This window comes from Scyliorhinus canicula, chromosome 21, assembly GCF_902713615.1.
Source record: "Scyliorhinus canicula chromosome 21, sScyCan1.1, whole genome shotgun sequence".
In the NCBI taxonomy this organism is placed as follows: Eukaryota; Metazoa; Chordata; class Chondrichthyes; order Carcharhiniformes; family Scyliorhinidae; genus Scyliorhinus; species Scyliorhinus canicula.
The window spans coordinates 18,907,719-18,927,798 of NC_052166.1; the positions used below are offsets into that span (position 1 = coordinate 18,907,719).

General features: G+C 48.7%; 1 protein-coding gene across 1 annotated transcript in view; it reads left to right on the forward strand.

Moving 5' to 3' along the window:
- LOC119955932 overlaps window positions 1–20,080 on the forward strand; it is a 247,361-nt gene that overhangs the window by 69,735 nt on the left and 157,546 nt on the right. The window contains exons 6-9 of the mRNA XM_038782590.1: window positions 9,103–9,165; window positions 11,781–12,128; window positions 19,375–19,584; window positions 19,893–19,970. Coding sequence (XP_038638518.1) covers window positions 9,103–9,165; window positions 11,781–12,128; window positions 19,375–19,584; window positions 19,893–19,970 — 699 coding nt within the window. The remainder of the gene's footprint in view (window positions 1–9,102; window positions 9,166–11,780; window positions 12,129–19,374; window positions 19,585–19,892; window positions 19,971–20,080) is intronic.

Here is a 20,080-nt window from a genome sequence, read left to right on the forward strand (position 1 = left end):
TCGTTCCCTGAATTCACAGGCCTGCAGGCCCCGAAATGCTGCAGCTTGTATGCCGACTCCGCCCCCTCCCGACATGTGCGACTCATAGGGGTGGCCATCTTGGCAATCCTCCTCCATGCGGCCGGCCATGTGCGACTCATGGGGGCAGCCATCTTGGCAATCCTCCTCCATGCGGCCGGCCATGTGCGACTCATGGGTCAGCCATCTTGGGATCCATCCCCTTCAAACTCTGAAACTCACCTCGACGACTACGAACTCAGAGGGCAGTCATCACAGGGCCACTCCAGCACAACTGATCGAGCCGCCGACTACCCGCAACTCAGCGCAGTCACCCTGGATCAATCCCGCCCCAAGGACCTACGAAGCTCGATGGCGGAGGTCCAGATCAACGGGTACAGCACGCCATGCCTCTTTGACTCCGGGAGCACCGAGAGCTTTATACATCCAGAGCTGGTAAGACGCTGTTCGCTTTCTATTTTTCCGGTCAGCCAAACTATTGCCCTCGCTTGGGGCTCCCACTCAGTCCAAATCCAAGGACGCACCGTTGCTACGCTCACAATTCGAGGCGCTAGTTATTCTAAATTTAAACTTTATGTCCTGCCCGACCTCTGCGCGCCACTCTTATTTGGCCTGAATTTCCAGTGCAACCTCAAGAGCCTCACCCTCAGCTTCGGTGGGTCCCTGCCCCCACTCACTATCTGCAGCCTAACCACCCTGCGCATCTCCCCCCCTCCGCTCTTCGCCAATCTCACTCCAGATTGCAAGCCAGTAGCTACTCGCAGCAGGCGATACAGCCTACAGGATAGGGTCTTTATCCGATCGGAGGTCCGACGGCTGCTCAGTGAGGGGATCATAGAGACCAGTCCCTGGAGAGCTCAGGTGGTGGTCGTCAAGACCAGGGAAAAATTTTGCATGGTCGTCGACTATAGCCAGACCATAAATCGCTTTACGCTCCTAGACGCGTATCCCCTCCCCAGAATTGCAGACATGGTTAATCAGATCGCCCAATATCAGCTATTTTCCACGGTGGATCTGAAGTCTGCATACCACCAGCTCCCAATCCGCCCGGAGGACCGCCACTACACGGCATTCGAGGCCGATGGCCGTCTCTTCCATTTCCTCCGGGTCCCTTTCGGCGTCACTAACGGGGTTTCAGTGTTCCAACGAGCAATGGACCGAATGGTAGACCAGTACGGGCTGCGGGCCACGTTTATGTATCTGGATAATGTTACCATCTGCGGCTATGACCAGCAGGACCACGACGCCAACCTCCACTGTTTTCTCAAAACGGCCCAGAAATTAAATCTCACTTATAACAAGGAGAAATGCGTTTTCCGCACAAACAGACTGGCCATCCTCGGCTACGTCGTGGAGAACGGAGTCCTGGGCCCAGACCCGGACCGCATGCGCCCCCTCTTAGAACTCCCCCTCCCTCATTGCCCCAAGGCCCTCAAACGGTGCTTGGGGTTCTTCTCATACTACGCCCAGTGGGTCCCTCAATATGCGGACAAAGCCCGCCCACTCTTTAAGGCCACACGATTTCCCCTGTCAGCTGAGGCGCGCCAGGCCTTCAGCTGCATCAAGGAGGACATCGCCAAAGCAGCCATGCGGGCGGTGGATGAATCCTCTCCCTTTCAGGTTGAGAGCAACGCCTCAGAGGTAGCTCTAGCAGCCACTTTAAATCAGGCAGGGAGGCCCGTTGCATTTTTCTCCCGTACCCTATCCGCTTCAGAACTCTGACACTCCTCAGTCGAGAAGGAAGCACAAGCCATCGTGGAGGCTGTTCGTCACTGGAGGCACTACCTCGCAGGTAGGAGGTTCACCCTCATCACCGACCAACGATCGGTTGTCTTTATGTTTGACAACTCGCAAAGGGGCAAAATAAAAAATGATAAAATCCTTTGGTGGAGGATCAAACTCTCCACCTATAGTTACGATGTTAAATATCGACCAGGGAACCACAACGAGCCCTCGGATGCCCTATCCCGCGGGACATGCACCAGCGCACAGATCAGCCGTCTGAAAGCCATCCACGTTGACCTCTGCCATCCAGGGGTCACCCACTACATCAGAGCCCGAAACCTGCCTTTCTCCAACGAGGAGGTAAAAGCGGTCACCAGGGACTGCCCGATCTGTGCAGAGTGCAAACCGCACTTCTATAGACCAGGCAGGGCCCACCTGGTCAAGGCTTCTAGGCCCTTTGAACGCCTTGCGATCGATTTCAAAGGGCCATTCCCCTCCACTAACAAGAACATTTATTTCCTCAACATCATCGACGAGTTCTCCCGATTCCCTTTTGCCATTCCATGCCCTGATATGACCTCCCACACAGTCATTAGGGCCCTGCACAGTGTCTTCACCCTGTTCGGTTTCCCCACCTACGTGCACAGCGACCGGGGTTCGTCCTTTATGAGCGACGAGCTGCGTCAGTACCTGCTCGACAGGGGCATCGCCTCGAGCAGGACTACCAGTTACAACCCCAGGGGGAACGGGCAGGTGGAGAGGGAGAACGCGACGGTCTGGATGACCGTCATACTGACCCTCCGGTCTAGGAAATTCCAAGTCTCCCAATGGCAAGAAGCCCTCCCAGACGCGCTCCACGCAATCAGATACCTCCTCTGTACAGCTACAAATCAAACCCCTCATGAGCGACTCTTCATTTTTTCTAGGGGCACTAGGGAGTCTCACTTCCGGCGTGGCTGAGGACACCAGGCCCGGTTCTCCTAAGGAAGCACGTTAAGGCGCACAAAACCGACCCCATTGTTGAAAAGGTGCGCCTCCTCCATTCCAACCCCCAGTACGCATTCGTGGAGTTCCCGGACGGTCGCCAGGACACAGTATCCCTTCGGGACCTGGCACCCGCTGGATCCAGCCCCCCCACCCCTGCTGAGGAACCCCTTACCCCGTTCCCTATGCTGCCGCCCCCTCGCGCCCCCGATTCCGCAAGCTCACCCCACCGGTTCCACGTGCCAGAACCAGCCCGCCCCCAGCACCCCCAGTCTCCGGTCGAGCCAGAGGTGTATAAAGTTCGGACGAGACCCGCCCCGGAGTCTGCCATCGTACCCCAGCTCTCAACACCCACCCAGCCACCGCAAGAGGCTGCAACCCCGGTGCTCCGCAGATCAAAAAGAACAATTCATCCACCGGACAGACTAACTCTGTGAGCCACCACCCCCGCTGGACTCGATTTTTTTCAGAGGGGGTGAATGTGGTGAATGTGATTCACACCGGATTATAATCTGTATATACATGTGTCTATATTGTAAGTGCAGTTGCACTACCTGTCCTCCAGGGGGAGTAGCACTGGGAATGCTCGAGTTGTACAGGGCTTCTCCCTTGGCTCTGCCCAGGACTCCTCCCCCAGAAGCTGCTGTATAAAGATCAGTGCTACATGGTCAGCCGGCCAGTTCACCGAAAGTTCAATGGCTAATAGGCTGGCTCTGTTGTGAGTATATTAAAACCGCTATTCTAATCCTACAAGCACGTGTCCGTAGAATTGTTGGTTCCAACACCTCCCACACAGGGGGAGGAATGGAGAAGCCTGTTGAAAATGGAGATAAACGCTATAAAGGAGGAGATAAAAACGGAGATAAACGCCATGAGGGAGGCATTCAGGACGGAGCTCCACACAATGATGAAGGAGATGCTGGCGGAGACAACGGACAAAATGCAGCGAACAATCGATGGCCTGGAAAGGAAGGTGGAGGCACAGGAGAAAACGATTCTGGAGTTGGAGAGGGCCGCCTCGGACCAGAGTGGCAGGATGGTAATTCATCAAACCGAGGTGAAAAGGCTGGTAACGATCCAGGGGAACCTAAGAGGGAAAGTGAAGGACCAGGAAAATAGGTCCAGACGGCAGAATATTAAAATAATGGGTCTGCCAGAGGGGTGGAGGGCAGAGACCCAGCAGGCTACGTCACGGGGACTATGGGAGTTGAAAGCCCCCCCCCCCCCCGCCAGGATTGTTACCTAAAACATAAGGAGACTCAACGGCCTGGTGAAAAGATCCAGAGTCTTCACCCACCTAAGAAGCCTAAAAGCAGATATAATCTACCGACAAGAGACACACCTGAGGTAGATGGACGGACTGCTGGTAAGAAAGGGCTGGGTGGGATAGACGTACCACGCATTCTATGGACGAGGGCTCGGGGGGTAACAATATTAATCAGCAAGAGGACGGAAACCAAGACAGTTATGGACCCAGGGGGACGGTACGTCATGGTCAGCGGTGTCCTGAAAGGCGCACCGGTCGTACTGGTAAATGTGTACGCTCCCAACTGGGACAACACGGAATTCATAAAGAAGACCATGGCAGAAATCCCTGACATTGACACACACCGACGGATCATGGGGGGGGGCGACTTCAACTGTGTACAGGAGCCACTGACCGACCGATCAAACCCCAGAGCAGAGAAAAAGCAGGAGCTAGGAGCATTTATGGAGCAGATGGGGGCGGTGGACCCATGGAGGTTCCTGCTCCCGGGAAAGAAGGAATTTTCATACTTCTCACAAGTACACAAGGTATACACCCGGATCGACTTCTTTGCAGTGGGGAAATCGGTGCTTCCAGGGATCACGGGAATGGAGTACTCCGCGATCGTTATCTCTGACCACGTTCTACACTATATTACGGGCAGCACGGTAGCATTGTGGATAGCACAATCGCTTCACAGCTCCAGGGTCCCAGGTTCGATTCCGGCTTGGGTCACTGTCTGTGCGGAGTCTGCACATCCTCCCCGTGTGTGCGTGGGTTTCCTCCGGGTGCTCCGGTTTCCTCCCACAGTCCAAAGATGTGCAGGTTAGGTGGATTGGCCATGATAAATTGCCCTTAGTGTCCAAAATTGCCCTTAGTGGTTATGGGGATAGGGTGGAGGTGTTAACCTTGTGTAGGGTGCTCTTTCCAGGAGCCGTTTCAGACTCGATGGGCCGAATGGCCTCCTTCTGCACTGTAAATTCTATATGGATGTGAGGTTGGAGAAAGGCTGGGCCCACGCCCCACGTGGAGGCTGGACACGGACCTCCTGGCCAACAAGGCCTTCTGTCAAAAAATATCGCGGGCCATAGGCAACAACCAAAACGGGGAGGTCTCACCCTCCACGTTCTGGGAGGCACTGAAGGCTGTGATGAGAGGAGAGATCATAGCCTACAAGGCAAGCAGAGATAGGGAAGAGAGGGTGGCCAGACAACAACTGGTGGACTCCATCCTGGAGGTCGATAGAAAATACTCCGAGGCCCCGACCGTAGAGCTGCTGGCAGAGAGGAAAAAGCTGCAAATGGACAACCTGCTATCCGCTAGGAAAGCAGTATACCAACTCCCCTGGACACGGGGGACCTTCTACAAACACGGAGACAAGGCTGGCTGCCTGTTGGCTCACCAGCTGAGAAAGCCGGCAGCCACGAGGGAAATAGCGCAGGTAAAGGATAGCAGAGGCAGACTAGTAACAGAACCAAAGGAGGTCAATTGGGCATTTGAGACCTTCTACCGGGGACTTGTACGCCTCCAAGCCCCGCAACGGGGGCGGGGGGATTAAACAGTTCCTAGACAGACTGGAACTACCAGTTGTGGGGGAAGACCAGTTGTGGGGGAAGGAAGCATGGGAGAAATCATGGAGAGCATCAGCTCCATGCAGGCGGGGAAGGCACTGGGACCTGACAGGTTCCCGGCGGACTTCTACAAAATATTTGCACCAGTCCTGGCCCCACATTTAAGGGTCATGTTTACAGACTCACTGGCAGGGGGCACCCTGCCCCCCACGCTCGCGCAGGCCAAAATTTCACTGATACCCAAAAAAGATAAAGACCTTGGGAATGTGGATCATACAGACCCATTTCACTGATGAATATGGATGCGAAAATATTCGCAAAGGTCCTGGCCAAAAGGCTGGAGGGTTGTGTACCAGAGGTGGTCGCAGAGGACCAAACGGGCTTCGTCAAGGGTAGGCAGCTCACAGCGGACATCAGGCAGCTGCTGAATGTAATAATGACCCCCTCTGGGGAGAGAACGCCAGAGGTGATCGTCTCCCTGGATGCAGAGAAAGGCCTTCGACAGAGTCAAATGGAAATTCCCTCCTCGAGGTACTGGAATGGTTTGGGCTAGGAGCGAGGTTCACCGCCTGGGTGAGGCTCCTGTACTACGCTCCCAAAGCGAGCTTCTGAACTAACACCACCAGCTCCGATTACTTCCAGCTGCAGAGAGAGGAAGAAGGCAGGGCTGCCCCCTGTCCCCACTCGTGTTCACGCTAACAATCGAACCCCTGCCGATAGCCATGCGGGATGCGAAAAGCTGGAAGGGAATCCGGAGAGGAGACAGAGAGCACGGAGATTCAAACTATGCAGATGACCGGCTCCTCTATGTCTCTAAGCCACAGGAGGGACTGAAGGCAATACTGCAAATACTGAAAGAGTTTAGAACCTTCTCGGGCTACAAACTTAGCCTGGGCAAAAGCGAGGCATTCCCAGTGAACCCAAATGGGGGAGGGGCAGAGCTGGAGGGGCTACCGTTAGAAACAGTGCAGAACAGATTCCGTTACCTGGGGATTCAGGTAGCCAGAGACTGGACACAGATCCATAAGTGGAACCTGACCAGCCTGGTGGAGGAAGTAAGAAGAGACCTTCAAAGATGGGACTCACACCCACTCTCCCTGGCGGGGAGAGTGCAGACGATCAAGGTGAATGTACTGCTAAGGTTCCTCGTCCTGTTTAGAACCATTCCGATCTTCATCCCCAAGGCCTTTTTCCAAAACGTAGACCGTCTAATCAGGGTGTTTGTGTATGTGTGTGGGGGGGGTAAGAACCTGAGAATTCCTAAACAGACACTGTAAAGAAGGAAAATCAAAGGGGCTTGGCCTTACCAAACCTACAATACTACCACTGGGCAGCAATGGCAGAAAGAGTGAGGGGATGGGTACAAGAACCCGACACAGATTGGGTACAAATGGAGGAAGCATCCTGTAAAGGAACGACCCTCCGGGCCCTGGCCACAGCAGCACTCCCATCCTCCTCAACAAGATACACAACGAACCCAGTGGTAGCGGCCACGCTGAGAACGTGGACCCAGCTGAGACAACACTTCGGGATAGCCAAAATGTCCCCCATGGCTCCCATATGCGGCAATCACAGATTCCCCCAGCCATGCTAGATACCACCTTCAAAAGATGGAGGCAGGACAAGGGGCACATTGACAGTCGGGGACTTCTACGTAGGGCACAGACTGGCGACACTAGACGAACTGACGAGGAAGTTGAGGCGAGCAATAAGCCAGGAAATGAGACACCTCCAAATAAAACACTTCCTCCGCAAAGAGACAGTAGGGTACCCCGGGGCCCCAGAAACCAGACTACTAGAGGACCTGATAGGAACAAGCAACGAGAAGGGGGGGCTATGTGGGAAAATATATGGACAGCTACTGGACAGAGCCCGGACTCCACTGGATGAGACCAGACAGAAATGGGAGGATGAACTAGGGACAGAGGTAGGGTGGGGACTCTGGAGCGAAGCACTGGGCAGAGCTAACTCCACCTCCTCCTGCACAAGGCTAAGCCTAATTCAGCTCAAAGTAGTGCACAGGGCGTACCTGACCAGAACCCGAATGAGCAGGTTCTTCCCGGAGGTGGAGGACAAATATGAGCGGTGCCAGAGGGGCCCGGCCAACCACACCCACATGTTTTGGGCTTGCCCCAAGCTTGCTGGGTTCTGGACAGCCTTCTCCGGGGGGGGTGGGGGGTGGGGGGGGGGTGGGGACCAGGAGAAATGCCCCCTCTTTTCTTTTCCATTCTGTCCGGAAAATAAATGAAAAGCACAGCCAAAGCCGGGATGGGGGGGGAACGACGGGGAAGGGGGAGGAAACGTTGACCTATCCAGAGGGCAACAAAATGCACATAGGGTCAGTTAAACAAAGGACAAACTAAACCTCTCTGTATAATCAAGGAAATTAGTGCAGGCGAGAAAAATGTGATCTGTGTATCTATACAACTGTTTATAAATATGGGAAATGCCAATAAAAAGATTTTTTTTAAAAGGTGTTAGGCATAGAATCCCTACAGTGCAGAAGGAGGCCACTCGGCCCATCGGGTCTGCACTGAACCACTGAAAGAGCACCCTACCTAGGTCCACTGCCCCACCCTATCCCTATAACCCCACCTAACGTGCAGATCTTTGGACACTAAGGGGCAATTTAGCATGGCCAATCCACCTAAGCTGCACATCTTTGTGACTGTGGGAGGAACCCGGTGCACCCGGAGGAAACCCACGTAGATAAGGGGAGAACATGCAAACACAAGACCATAGTCAAACCCAGGTCCCTGGCGCTGTGAGGCAGCAATGCTAACCACTGTGCCACCGTGCTGCTCATGTTGTCTCCGCTATGACCTGATGCATGGACTGATAACAGCAAAATAACATGAATATCCTCCGATGTCCCTGATGGTGAGACCTCATACAGACCTTCAACAGACCTCAAAACTGATTCCAGATCTCCTGAAAGCCCAGAGTTCCAAGTATGAAGCCCTCTATCTTGTCAATTTTCTTGAAAATAGAGTCCAAGCCTGGTTAATATTTCCTGATAGATGGAACCTCTCGGATCTTGTATCCTTGTAAACGTTTTTGCACCTTTGCCATTGCCTCATTGCCTCTATCGGCTTTATTGTAAGGAAGTTTGAGTAATGGGTATGCAGATATCATTCCATGATTAGGAGGATGTAACCGTGACAGAAATGATCCACTATTTTTAAACCTGGAAAGGGGAGGTAAAGTCGAGACTTTTTTTGCATTTAAGGTAGGAAGGTTAAATGGGCACTCAAAATCTTACATGATGTTAATGGTGAGATTGTGGCCATCGACACAACGAGAGGGCAACGATTCCAAAGCATTTAACGGAGAGATAGTAAAATCCCTTTTTACAAGAGGGGAGTTAGCATGTGGAATTCACAAGCTGTGGAAAATCCACAATGCGTCACAAAGAATGATACAGTTTGAAAAAGGTGATTTTGAGGTTTTGGTGAGGAGGTAGCGCTTGACATTCGGCTAGATGTTACCCCTGGGGAAGAACGTGTGTTTCTGTATGGGATGTTCACTGATTATATCCCTGTGTGTTTCCACCCTCAGAAGCAGAGGCAGCACCAGAAGAGGCTGAACCTGAAGCTGAAGCTGCAGAGGCAGAACCTGCAGGTATGAAGGCAAATAGTGAGGAGCTACTGGACCAGCCAGTTCAATAATATGATGGCCGGAGTTGCTCAGGATACTCTGATATGTGACTTACCTGCTCACTGCACAATCCCCTTTACCACCTACAAAGCACAACTCAAGAGTGTGATAGGAATACTCACCAATTGCCTGGGTGCATGCAGCTGTAATAATGTTCAAGACACTACAAAACCCAAGACAGGGCAATCTGTTTTAACATAGAACACACAGTGCAGAAGGAGGCCATTTAGCCCATCGCGTCTGCACCGACCCACTTAAGCCCTCACTTACGCCATATCTCCGTAACCCAATAATCCCTCCTAACCTTTTTGGTCACTAAGGGCAATTTATCATGGCTATTCCACCTAACCTGCGTGTCTTTGGACTGTGGGAGGAAACCAAAGCACCCGGAGGAAACCCACGCAAACACGGGGAGAACGTGCAGACTCCGCACAGACAGTGACCCAGCGGGGAATCGAACCTGGGACCCTGGCGCTGTGAAGCCACAGTGCTATCCACTTGTGCTACCGTGCTGCCCATTAAATGGGCATTCCATCCATTAGTCGAAACATCTATTCTCCCCCACCAGCACCATACTTTGGCTACTGTGTGACCTACCTACAGATCCATAGAATCCCTACAGTGCAGAAGAAGGCCATTTGGCCCATTGAGACTGCACCGACCCTCTGGAAGAGGACCCTACCTAGACCCACTCCCCCATACTTAACTTGCACATCTTTGGACCCTAAGGGGCAATTTAGCATGGCCAATCCACCAAACCCGGACATCTTTGGACTGTGAGGGGAAACCGGAGCACCCAGAGAAAACTCACCAAGACACGGAGAGAACGTTTAAACTCCACACAGCTTAAGGTTGGAATTGAACTCAGGTCTCCAGTGCTGTGCTACCGTGCCGCCCATACACTGCCACACATAACCAAGGTTTCCTTGACAGCTCCTCCCAAACAATGCCAGTTCCACCGACTAAAAAGACAAAGCAGAAGATGTGTGCAAACACAATTGCCAGAAAGTTTCCCTCCAAGGCACTCACCCATCCTGACATGGACATGCACTGCAGATGTGTCATCATTACTGAAGCAAAATCTCTAGCTAAAAGTACTGTGAGAGCAGCTACAGCTCACGGACTGCAACACTTACAAAAGACAGTTGAGCAAACGCTAATAAGGGCAATTATGGGTGGGCATTAAATGCTGGCCTTGCCAGCAACACACATAAGGTAAAATATGTATGACAAAATGAATAGGTAATAGAGGTTGGCACGGAATATAAAACCCTCATAATAAAATATGTTATGAACAGGCCAACTAGCATTTCCCAGATATCAACATAATCTACACACACCCCTTCCCACTCAGCCCCTCCCATATACACTCTCCCACACATACACCCTCCAATATACACACACACACAACCACACATGCACACTTCCCACGCATAAAAATACTAATCTTTATTATTGTCACAAGTAGGTTTACGTTAACACTGCAGTGAAGTTACTGTGAAAATCCCTGAGACACTGCACTCTGGCGCCTGTTCGGGTACACTGAGGGAGAATTCAGAATGTCCAATTCACCTAAAAAGCACGTCTTTTGGGACTTGTGGGAGGAAACCGGAGCACCCGAAGGAAACCCACGCAGACATGGGGAGATCGTGCAGACTCCGCACAGACAGTGACCCAAGCCGGGAATCAAATCTGGGACCCTGGCGCTGTGAAGCAACAGTGCTAACCACTGTGCTACTGTGCCGCCCCACACACCCTCCAATATACACACACACTCCTACACATACACCCTCACATGTACACACACATTCCTACACATACACCCTCCATTATGCACATAAACTCTCATATATGCACCCTCCCATATACACACACACTCCCACACATAGACCCCCATATACACACAAACGCCCACACATTCACCTTCCAATGTACACACACTCCCATACCTGAACCCTCCCATATACACACACACACTCCCACACATTCACCCCCCCCCATATACACACACATTTCCACACAGAAAACCTCTCCTATGTATACATATTCCCACACATATACCCTCCCATATACATACAAACTCCCACATATTTACCCTCTCATATGCACACACTTCCACACATACAACTTCCCATATACACATATGTCTTCACACATAACCCTCTCCATATACACTCCCACACGTACAATCTCCCATATATACACACGGATCCACATACACACCCTCCCATATACACAAACATACTCCCACAAATTCACCCTCACATATACACACAAACTCCCACACATACAACCTCCTTATACACACATATAACCTCCCATTTATACACACAACCATGTACACACAACCTCCCATGTACGATGTAAACTCCCGTACATATGCTCACCCTCCCACAGCACTTTCCACACATGCACCCACATATCCACTTATCCTCTGCCAAGACACCCTCCCACTCACTCACCTTCACACCAATGCACCTTCTCTTCTCCTCGTGTACTCACCTTCTGAAATATTTGCTTCGCTACCCAATCTATTTTCTCTCTAAAACTTTGAATGGATTTCTCTATCTCTCCTCCAGAAGCAGAGGCAGCACCTGAGCCAGAGCCAGAGGCAGCACCTGAACCAGAACCAGAGGCAGCACCTGAACCAGAACCAGAGGCAGCACCTGAACCAGAACCAGAGGCAGCACCTGAACCAGAACCAGAGGCAGCACCTGAACCAGAACCAGAGGCAGCACCTGAACCAGAACCAGAGGCAGCACCTGAACCAGAACCAGAACCAGAGGCAGCACCTGAACCAGAACCAGAGGCAGCACCTGAACCAGAACCAGAGGCAGAACCAGAACCAGAGGCAGCACCTGAACCAGAACCAGAGGCAGCACCTGAACCAGTACCAGAAGTGCCAGCCAGAATGGGGGAGCCCTCAGGTAGGGTAACAGCTACTGCCATACTCTTCAATAACTGTTGGAGGCTGACATACAGAATCAAATTCCTGGGCCAGGAATAGGCTTAGGGACAGACAGTTTAATTGATTTTAAGAGATCAATCTTCACTACTCAGCATCCTACCTAATGAACCTCCTCAACTACCCACCTATTAATTTATTGAATAATCTCCTCAACTAAACTCTCTCACTGTGATGAATGTAGAGATGTTATATATTATATTTTATGTATGTTACGGTAATGTTTTTAAAAACCTGAGTTAAGATATATTTTACGTTGAGCAGCAGTTTTGAAAAGTTCTATCAGGTTGAACAGAAATGTACTGGACCTGCTCTTGAAAAGATCTCTCTCCAAAGTTCTCTACACAGCTAAGCAAGTAACCTGTTCTGTTAACTTGATTTAGAAGTGGCATTTGAATTGCATTTGGTTGCTTAATTGAAATTGGTGGCAGGTGCAGACAGTAAGTTCATGTTTTTCCTTTTGTTTAAGATCTGTTCGACTGATAATTGTAAATCTATTTCCTTGAAGTTGATGTGTTTAAATTAAAGGTTTTTTTTAACATAATAGATACCTGTTGGTCAGAGTTATCACTCCTGGGTGAAGTATTCTTTTCCCACAATTTTACAAATTTAAGAAAATTGTTTGAAGTTCTCGTCCAGTATCCTAACAAATGTTGGGGTTTGGTCTGGTGTGCTAACACTCACCTGCACACATTCTCACTGAACTACCATCTACACCATTTCTCTCCTATTTACTTAACTGTCTTTCATGGTGGGGGTTTTCCTGGAAATTTCTCCGTCACTAAAGCGAGGCAAATCTTCCAGCCTTAATTTAATTCCTCATGAATTTCGTCTACCAGTCTAAGCACAAGTTTTCATCTGCACTCTTACCACAGAAAGTTTTGGCTTCTAGGTTCCATCTTTCTTCTGGACCCTCGCAGACTAACCTTGTTTGTGAGTTAATAGGGATACCTTAGAAACCCTTCCACTCTCAAACCCCGTATCATGATGATGTGAATCACATGGGCTTTGCATCCAGGTAAAAAAGCTAATTAGAAATCCTTGAGACCCAAACTTTCTTTTTTTCTTGGAAGTAAATGGATAATTTACAGCATAACTATTTACAACCTAACATTCTTAACACTTTTTTGGAACTTTGAAGACCTACTGTCCATCTACTGTCAGTACACAGGCTTCTAAAATTGTCTTCAAAGATAAACACCTTGAACCTTCTTCCCAATAAAACAATCTGAGCCCCCTTTAATCTAGAACAAACCACCCTGCTTTGCTGTCAGGCACACTTCTTTCTGACCAATTCACATGATTCTCTTCATTTTACCTTAAATTAAAAATACAGTCCTAAAATATAACAATCAACCTCACAATTGTAATAACCTCAATCCTCCCAACTAAAGTTTAATGAGAAAATTGGTTCTGAACTTCTATTATCCTTGTCCGTAACTCTGCTTTTTCACCTCCTTTACCATCGAGTCACCTTCTGAACTTCTGATCTACTTATGTGCCCACCCTTGCAACTCAGCCTCCTCACTTTCCCTGACACTCTAAATACACCTACTCAACACCTACCTGCTCAGACAGTCTACCCACTTTCTCACCTTACCTCCCTCACCCACTGATCATCACATACATTCCCTACTCAGCCTTCTGACCTACTGAATTGTTCACCTTCTGAACCTCTGGCTTCTTGGTCCACACATCTACTCACCTGCTCAACCTTTACAAATATTCAACTGTCTCAACCACAAAATATTCTCATCTATTCAAAAGCTTACCAGTTACTGCTCACCTACACAACCTTCTGACATATTCACTTACGGAAGCATCTCACCTATTCAGCTTTCTGTCTACTCACCTGCTCATTGTCTCGCCTACTCAACCTTCTCACTCCCTTCGCCAGTGCTAACTTCTCATCTACTCCTTACGCGAGCTTTTTACCGATTGCACCCTCTCACCTACTCAACATTTCACCTTCTTTACCAACTCAATCACTCTCCCTTCTCATCGATTCAATCCCTCCCATTCTCACCTGTTCGCTGCTCATCTACCCAATCTTCTGACCATTTCACTATCTCACCCCATCAGTTTATCACCCACACACTTTTTCACCGACTCAACATCTTACTTTCTCACCATCTCACCGACTTATCGAGTCAACCTTCTGACCTACTTAGCAATCTTACCCATTCGTGCTCCTGTTCATCGCTGTGTAATAAATTCTGGGCACTTATCACTTCAGTACTAAAATCATTTTTTGGTTCTAGTTGCAATCAATTTATCCTTTACATCAGCATACAAACTTATTTCCATGTTAAGCGTATTATCAGATAGAACACAATTGAATGTAGGTGTGAATTCTTCTCACTGTGAACAATTGAGAAATGATTATTCTTGATCAATATTTTTTGCTTAGCAAGTTGCATTTATCTTCCCTTCTCACTCTTGATTGGTTGTTTTATTTCACAATGCTTTATATAATAATCCTTAACTTCATTTTCAGTAGCTTCACTTCATCGGTGTCTCTGTTGTTGTCAGGAACATTGGTTTTGGCAGGATTTCAAATAATAATAATCTTTATTGGTGTCACAAGTAGGCTTACATTAACACTGCAATGAAGTTACTGTGAAAGTCCCCAGTCGCCACACTCCAGCGCCAGTTTGGGTACATGGAGGGAGAATTCAGAATGTCAAATTCACCTAACAAGCACGTCTTTTGGGACTTATGGGAGGAAACCGGAGCGCCCGGAGGAAACCCACGCAGACATGGGGAGAAAGTGCAGGCCCCATGAAGACGGTGACCCAAGCCGGGAATTAAACCTGGGTCACTGGCATTGTGAAGCAACGGTGCTAACCACAGTGCTACCATGCCACACATCCCAGCCCTCAGGCATTACTTCAAGCTTGAACACATGACTGCGGCTAGGCTAATTTTCATTCATCTCTCTCGCTCTCATGTATCAGCATGCATTATCGCTTTGTTATGTCCCCTCATGATGGATTACTCCCGGGAGTGGGGTCCCTCGGCTTCTTTCAGCCCCGTTGTGCCGCGGCAAGCTGCCTTTCAGGTGCAATGTGCCCTGTTTTCTGAGATGTGTATTTCACAATCCTTCATAACCTACTCAGCTTCTCACCTGCTTACCAAGTATTTTCTTCACCACCCTATCCTTCAACAGTTTCCTCTTAAAAAGTACTCTATGTTTGTCTCTGTGTGACACAGGTTCACCTCCTCCTGAATCAGAAAAGCCCAGTGCAGCTGAGGCAGCTCCAGATGAACCCAAAGTTATGACCAGATCGAGAGAGGAGCAATGCAATACCCAAAAATTAACAATTTAGTTAACAAATGTGCATGTGCCTACAATACTGGATATGTAGGCCTAAAATGGGTGACTGAATGTCTCAGCTTAATTATCAAGCATAGTTTGGTGGCTGCTCCATACGTCCCCATTGGTTGGGAGACCCCAGTCCAGCCTACTCTGGACTCTGGGTGGGCCACACACGTTGGCTGGTGAAGTCTACCTCTGCTGACTATGCACCAGCAAGGCCTGGGGCATTCAAACTCACAGTGTTCGGAGTACTCATCCCTGGCTCCAGTCTTCACTCAATGATCCCATGAGTGTACAGTCAGATGCTTGTGCTCCACAAGGCAATCCGAATCTTCCAACATGATGTCTGGAATTCAGAGTAACTCAGTTCCAACCTCACTTCCCTTTGTCCTGTTGGAGCTCCAATTACCCATGCAGCAGAACTCACCATCAGAATGGACATATCTTCACCAGAGTACGGAAATAGCACAACTTTGCCTTCTTTGCCCTCAGGTTTCCTAGCAAGGAGTATAAGTCAATAGGAGCGATCTTCCCAAAAGGGAACAAAGTCCCTTAACGAGCACATTTAGCCGCAGTGCCGAGAAACACGTAGCTATTCAACTCTACTCGTGTTGCATAAGGGGCGTAAATGGGGACCACGTGGCCGAGGCCGCACATAGCCTTGTTTTTTACAACAGGGAACTCAGCTCGCCGGAACTCCCCATTGTAGTGAGATTGGGACGCTATTTAAAAATGGCGACCCGATCTCTGAGACCCACAAAAAAAAACCCCAACCCCCTCTCAGCCCGAACGATGCAGCTTTCGCTGGCCGCACTGCTCGCTACGGCGAGTTATTTTTCCGATGCAGTGTGGCCGGAAGATCGCGCCTAATGTTTGTACAACTCTCCATGCTTTTCATGTAAATCATAGTTGCATATCGAGAAATCATCTCCAGCAGCCCCCTCCTCATTTTCTTTGTCTTCATAATATTGATGCTCACCCATCTGGCCCACTCTGCTCCGAGTTCATGTGTTTGTATGTTGTGATAGTAGTAATGAGACTTCTCCCTGAACCACTGTAACTGGTGTAATAGCTGCCAGGGGTCCATGCACATGGGTGGCTATCTACACAGGGATTAATTATTGTGCAGGCTGGATAGTATCTTTCACATGGGCAGTGCTGTATGAATTAATACCACCAGTTGGATGCTTAGCTAGTGCACCGACAGTGCCTCATGCAGCTATTGAACCCATTGCTACATGCTCCAATTTACTGACATTCCTCAATATGAATGCAGGATACCACTTATGAACATACAAATGTAAGAACAAGAAGCAGGAGTAGGCCAATCAGCCCTCGAGCCTGCTCCACCATTCAATAGGATCATGGCTGATCTGATCCCGCCTGCATCCCTCCTACCCCCAATAACCTATCACCCCCTTGCTTACCAAGAATCTACCAGCTGTGCTTCCACCAGTTTTTCAGAAAGAGAGTTGCAAAGGCACACCACCCTCTGAGAGAATCAATTTCACCTCATCTACATTTTAAATAAGCGACACCTTGTTTTTAAAGTGACCCCTTAGTGCTAGACTCTCCCACATGCACCCAAACGAATCTCAGAGTCTTGTTACCAGTTCAGGAATCGTCTCTCGATCCTACCACAACAGACATCACGGCAGCTTGCATTTATACGGTAACGTAACATCACATGATTGTTCTCAGACGGACGGCGCGATGGCGCAATGGTTAGCACTGCTGCCTCACAGCGCCAAGGACCCAGGTTCAATCCAAGCCCCGGGTCACTGTCCATGTGGAGTTTGTACATTCTCCCTGTATCTACGTGGGTCTCACACTCACAACCCAAAGATGTGCAGGGTAGGTGGATTAGCCACACTAAATTGTCCCTTAATTGGAATCAATTTAAAAATAGATAAATAAGAATTTTTTTTAAAGAATGAATGTTCTCGGACAGCATTTGATACTGAGTCACTTAAGGAGATATTAGGAGAGATGGCCAAAATAAGAATGCATAATAAGGGACAAAGAAATGGCTGAGCAATTGGATACATACTTTGGTTCTGACTTCACAAATGAGGACACAAATCAGATCCCAGAAATGTTGGAGAAAGAAAGATTTACTGAGAGGGAAGAACTGAGGGAGATCAACATTAGTAGAGAAATGGTGCTGTGAAAACTGAAGGGATTGAAGGCATGACCTGAGAATCTGCATCCCAGAGTGCTTAAGGAGGTGGCTCTGGAAATAGTGGATGCATTGGTGGTCATCTTCCGGGATTCTGTAGACTCTGGAACTGTCCCTGCAGATTGGAGGGTAGCTCACATCACTCCGAAGTTAAAAAAGGGAGGTAGAGGGAAAGCAGGGAATTATAGACCAGTAAGCCTAACATCGATAGTGGGGGAAATGCTTGAATCCATTATCAAGGACTTTATAGCAGAACATTTAGAAAGCAGTGCCAGGATCAGTCAGAGTGAGCATGGATTTATGAAGGGAAAATTATGCTTGACAAATCTGTTGAAATTCTTTGAAGAGGTAACCAGTACAGTCGACAAGGGGGAGCCAGTCGATGTGGTATGTTTGGACTTTCAGAAGGTGTTTGACAAAGTCCCGCGTAAGAGATTATTGTGCAAAATTAAAGTGCATGAGATTGAGAGAAATGTATTGAGGTGGATAGAAAACTGGTTGGCAGAGAGGAAACAAAGAGTAAGGATTAATGGGTCCTTTTCAAATTGGCAGGCAGTAACCAGTGGGGTACCACAGGGATCGGTGCTGGGACACCAGCTATTCACAGTGTATATTAATGATTTGGATGAGGGAATAAAATGTAACATCTCAAAGTTTGCAGATGATACCAAATTAGGTGGGAGGGTGAATTGTGACGAGGATTCAGGGATCCAACAGCAAGATCTGGACAGGTTGGACAGGTGCACCATTTGCTGAAGGTAAAGCATGCAGGTGCAGCAGGCGGTAAAGAAGGCTAATGGTACGTTGGCCTTCATTGCGAGAGGTTTTGAGTATAGAAGCAGGGATGTGTTGCTGCAATTGTACAGAGCCTTGGTGAGGCCACAGCTGGAGTATTGTGTACAGTTTTGGTCCCCTTCTCTGAGGAAGGATGTTCTTGCTCTCGAGGGAGTGCAGCAAAGCTTTACCAGACTGATTCCAGGGATGGCGGATCTGTCATATGAGGAGAGATTGACTAGGTTGGGATTGTTCTCGCTGGAGTTCAGAAGAATGAGGGAGGATCTCATAGAGACTTATAAAATTCTAACCGGACTAGACATGGTAGATCCAGGGAAGGTGTTACCAATGATGGGTGTGTCCAGAACCAGGGGTCACAGCCTGAGGATTCAGGGTAAACCATTTCAGACAGAGATAAGGAGACGTTTCTTCATACAAAGAGTGATGAGCCTGTGAAATTCATTACCACAAGAAGTAGTTGATGCTAAAACTTTGAATATATTCAAGAGGCAGCTGGATATAGCTCTTGGGGAGAATGGGATTAAAGGCTATGCGGAGAAAGCAGGATTAGGCTATTGAGTTGGATGATTAGCCATGATCATGATGAATGGCGGAGCAGGCTCGAAGGGCCAAAAGGCCTCCTCCTCCTCCTATCTTCTATGTAAAGCTTGGTAAAGAAGTAGGATTTGAGAAATGTCTTTAAGGAGGAACAATGCTGAAGCCACAGTCACATTGATTTTTAAAGATATGCCAAACGTCTGCTTTGAATAACGCTGAACAATCAATATTTGTTGTCCACTATTTTGTGATTGGATATGACTGTAGCTAGATGAATTTGTACTTTGTGGCCTGGTGTGATCAGAGTCTGGAAAGGTGTATGTATAGCCTCCCCTCTTTGATGCTGATGAACGGATGTCTGTGTTTCATTTGCTGAAGCCATGATGACCAAGTTTGAGAAGGAAGCCTGGGAGGCCCATAATCACTACAGAAACATGCATGAAGCACCTGCTCTGCAGTACAGTGCGCAATTGCGAGAGGAATGTTCAAATTGGGCAGAGTTCCTTGCGACAACTGGAATTGTAGAGCAAAGTCGTACCAAGAATGGAGAGAACATTTGGAAAACAGATGCCACTGAAGAAATTTCAGGTGTGTACTTCTCTCCCCTCTTCTTCTCACTTTCCCTCTTTCTGACTCTACTAGCTCTGCATATTGTTCAATATGATTCCTATAGCACACCTTGCACCCAGCAAAAATTTGTCTTTGTATCTTGTCTCAGCTTGGGGCAACCTGGCTGAGGTTACACACATCGCAAGAAGCTGTAGCCACTCCCTGGGATTTAGTGCTTGAACTCATGGACTACATCTTGTTGTGAATCTGCCATGTCAGTTTCATTTTTGATGTTTATACCTCAACTTTCACAAGATGAAATTGACCAATGTGTTATCTTATTTCAGGCAACGAACCGGTGCTTGCATGGTATAATGAAATCAATGACTATGACTTCAGCAGCCCTGGTTTTAGCACTCTGACAGGTATGTGCTTTCAGGATTCTACCTCATGCTGAAGAATAGAGATTGGAATGCGAGACCCTCGCAGCTCATTGGTGAAGTATTCCTCTCACAAGTAGTAGAACCTCAAGTAA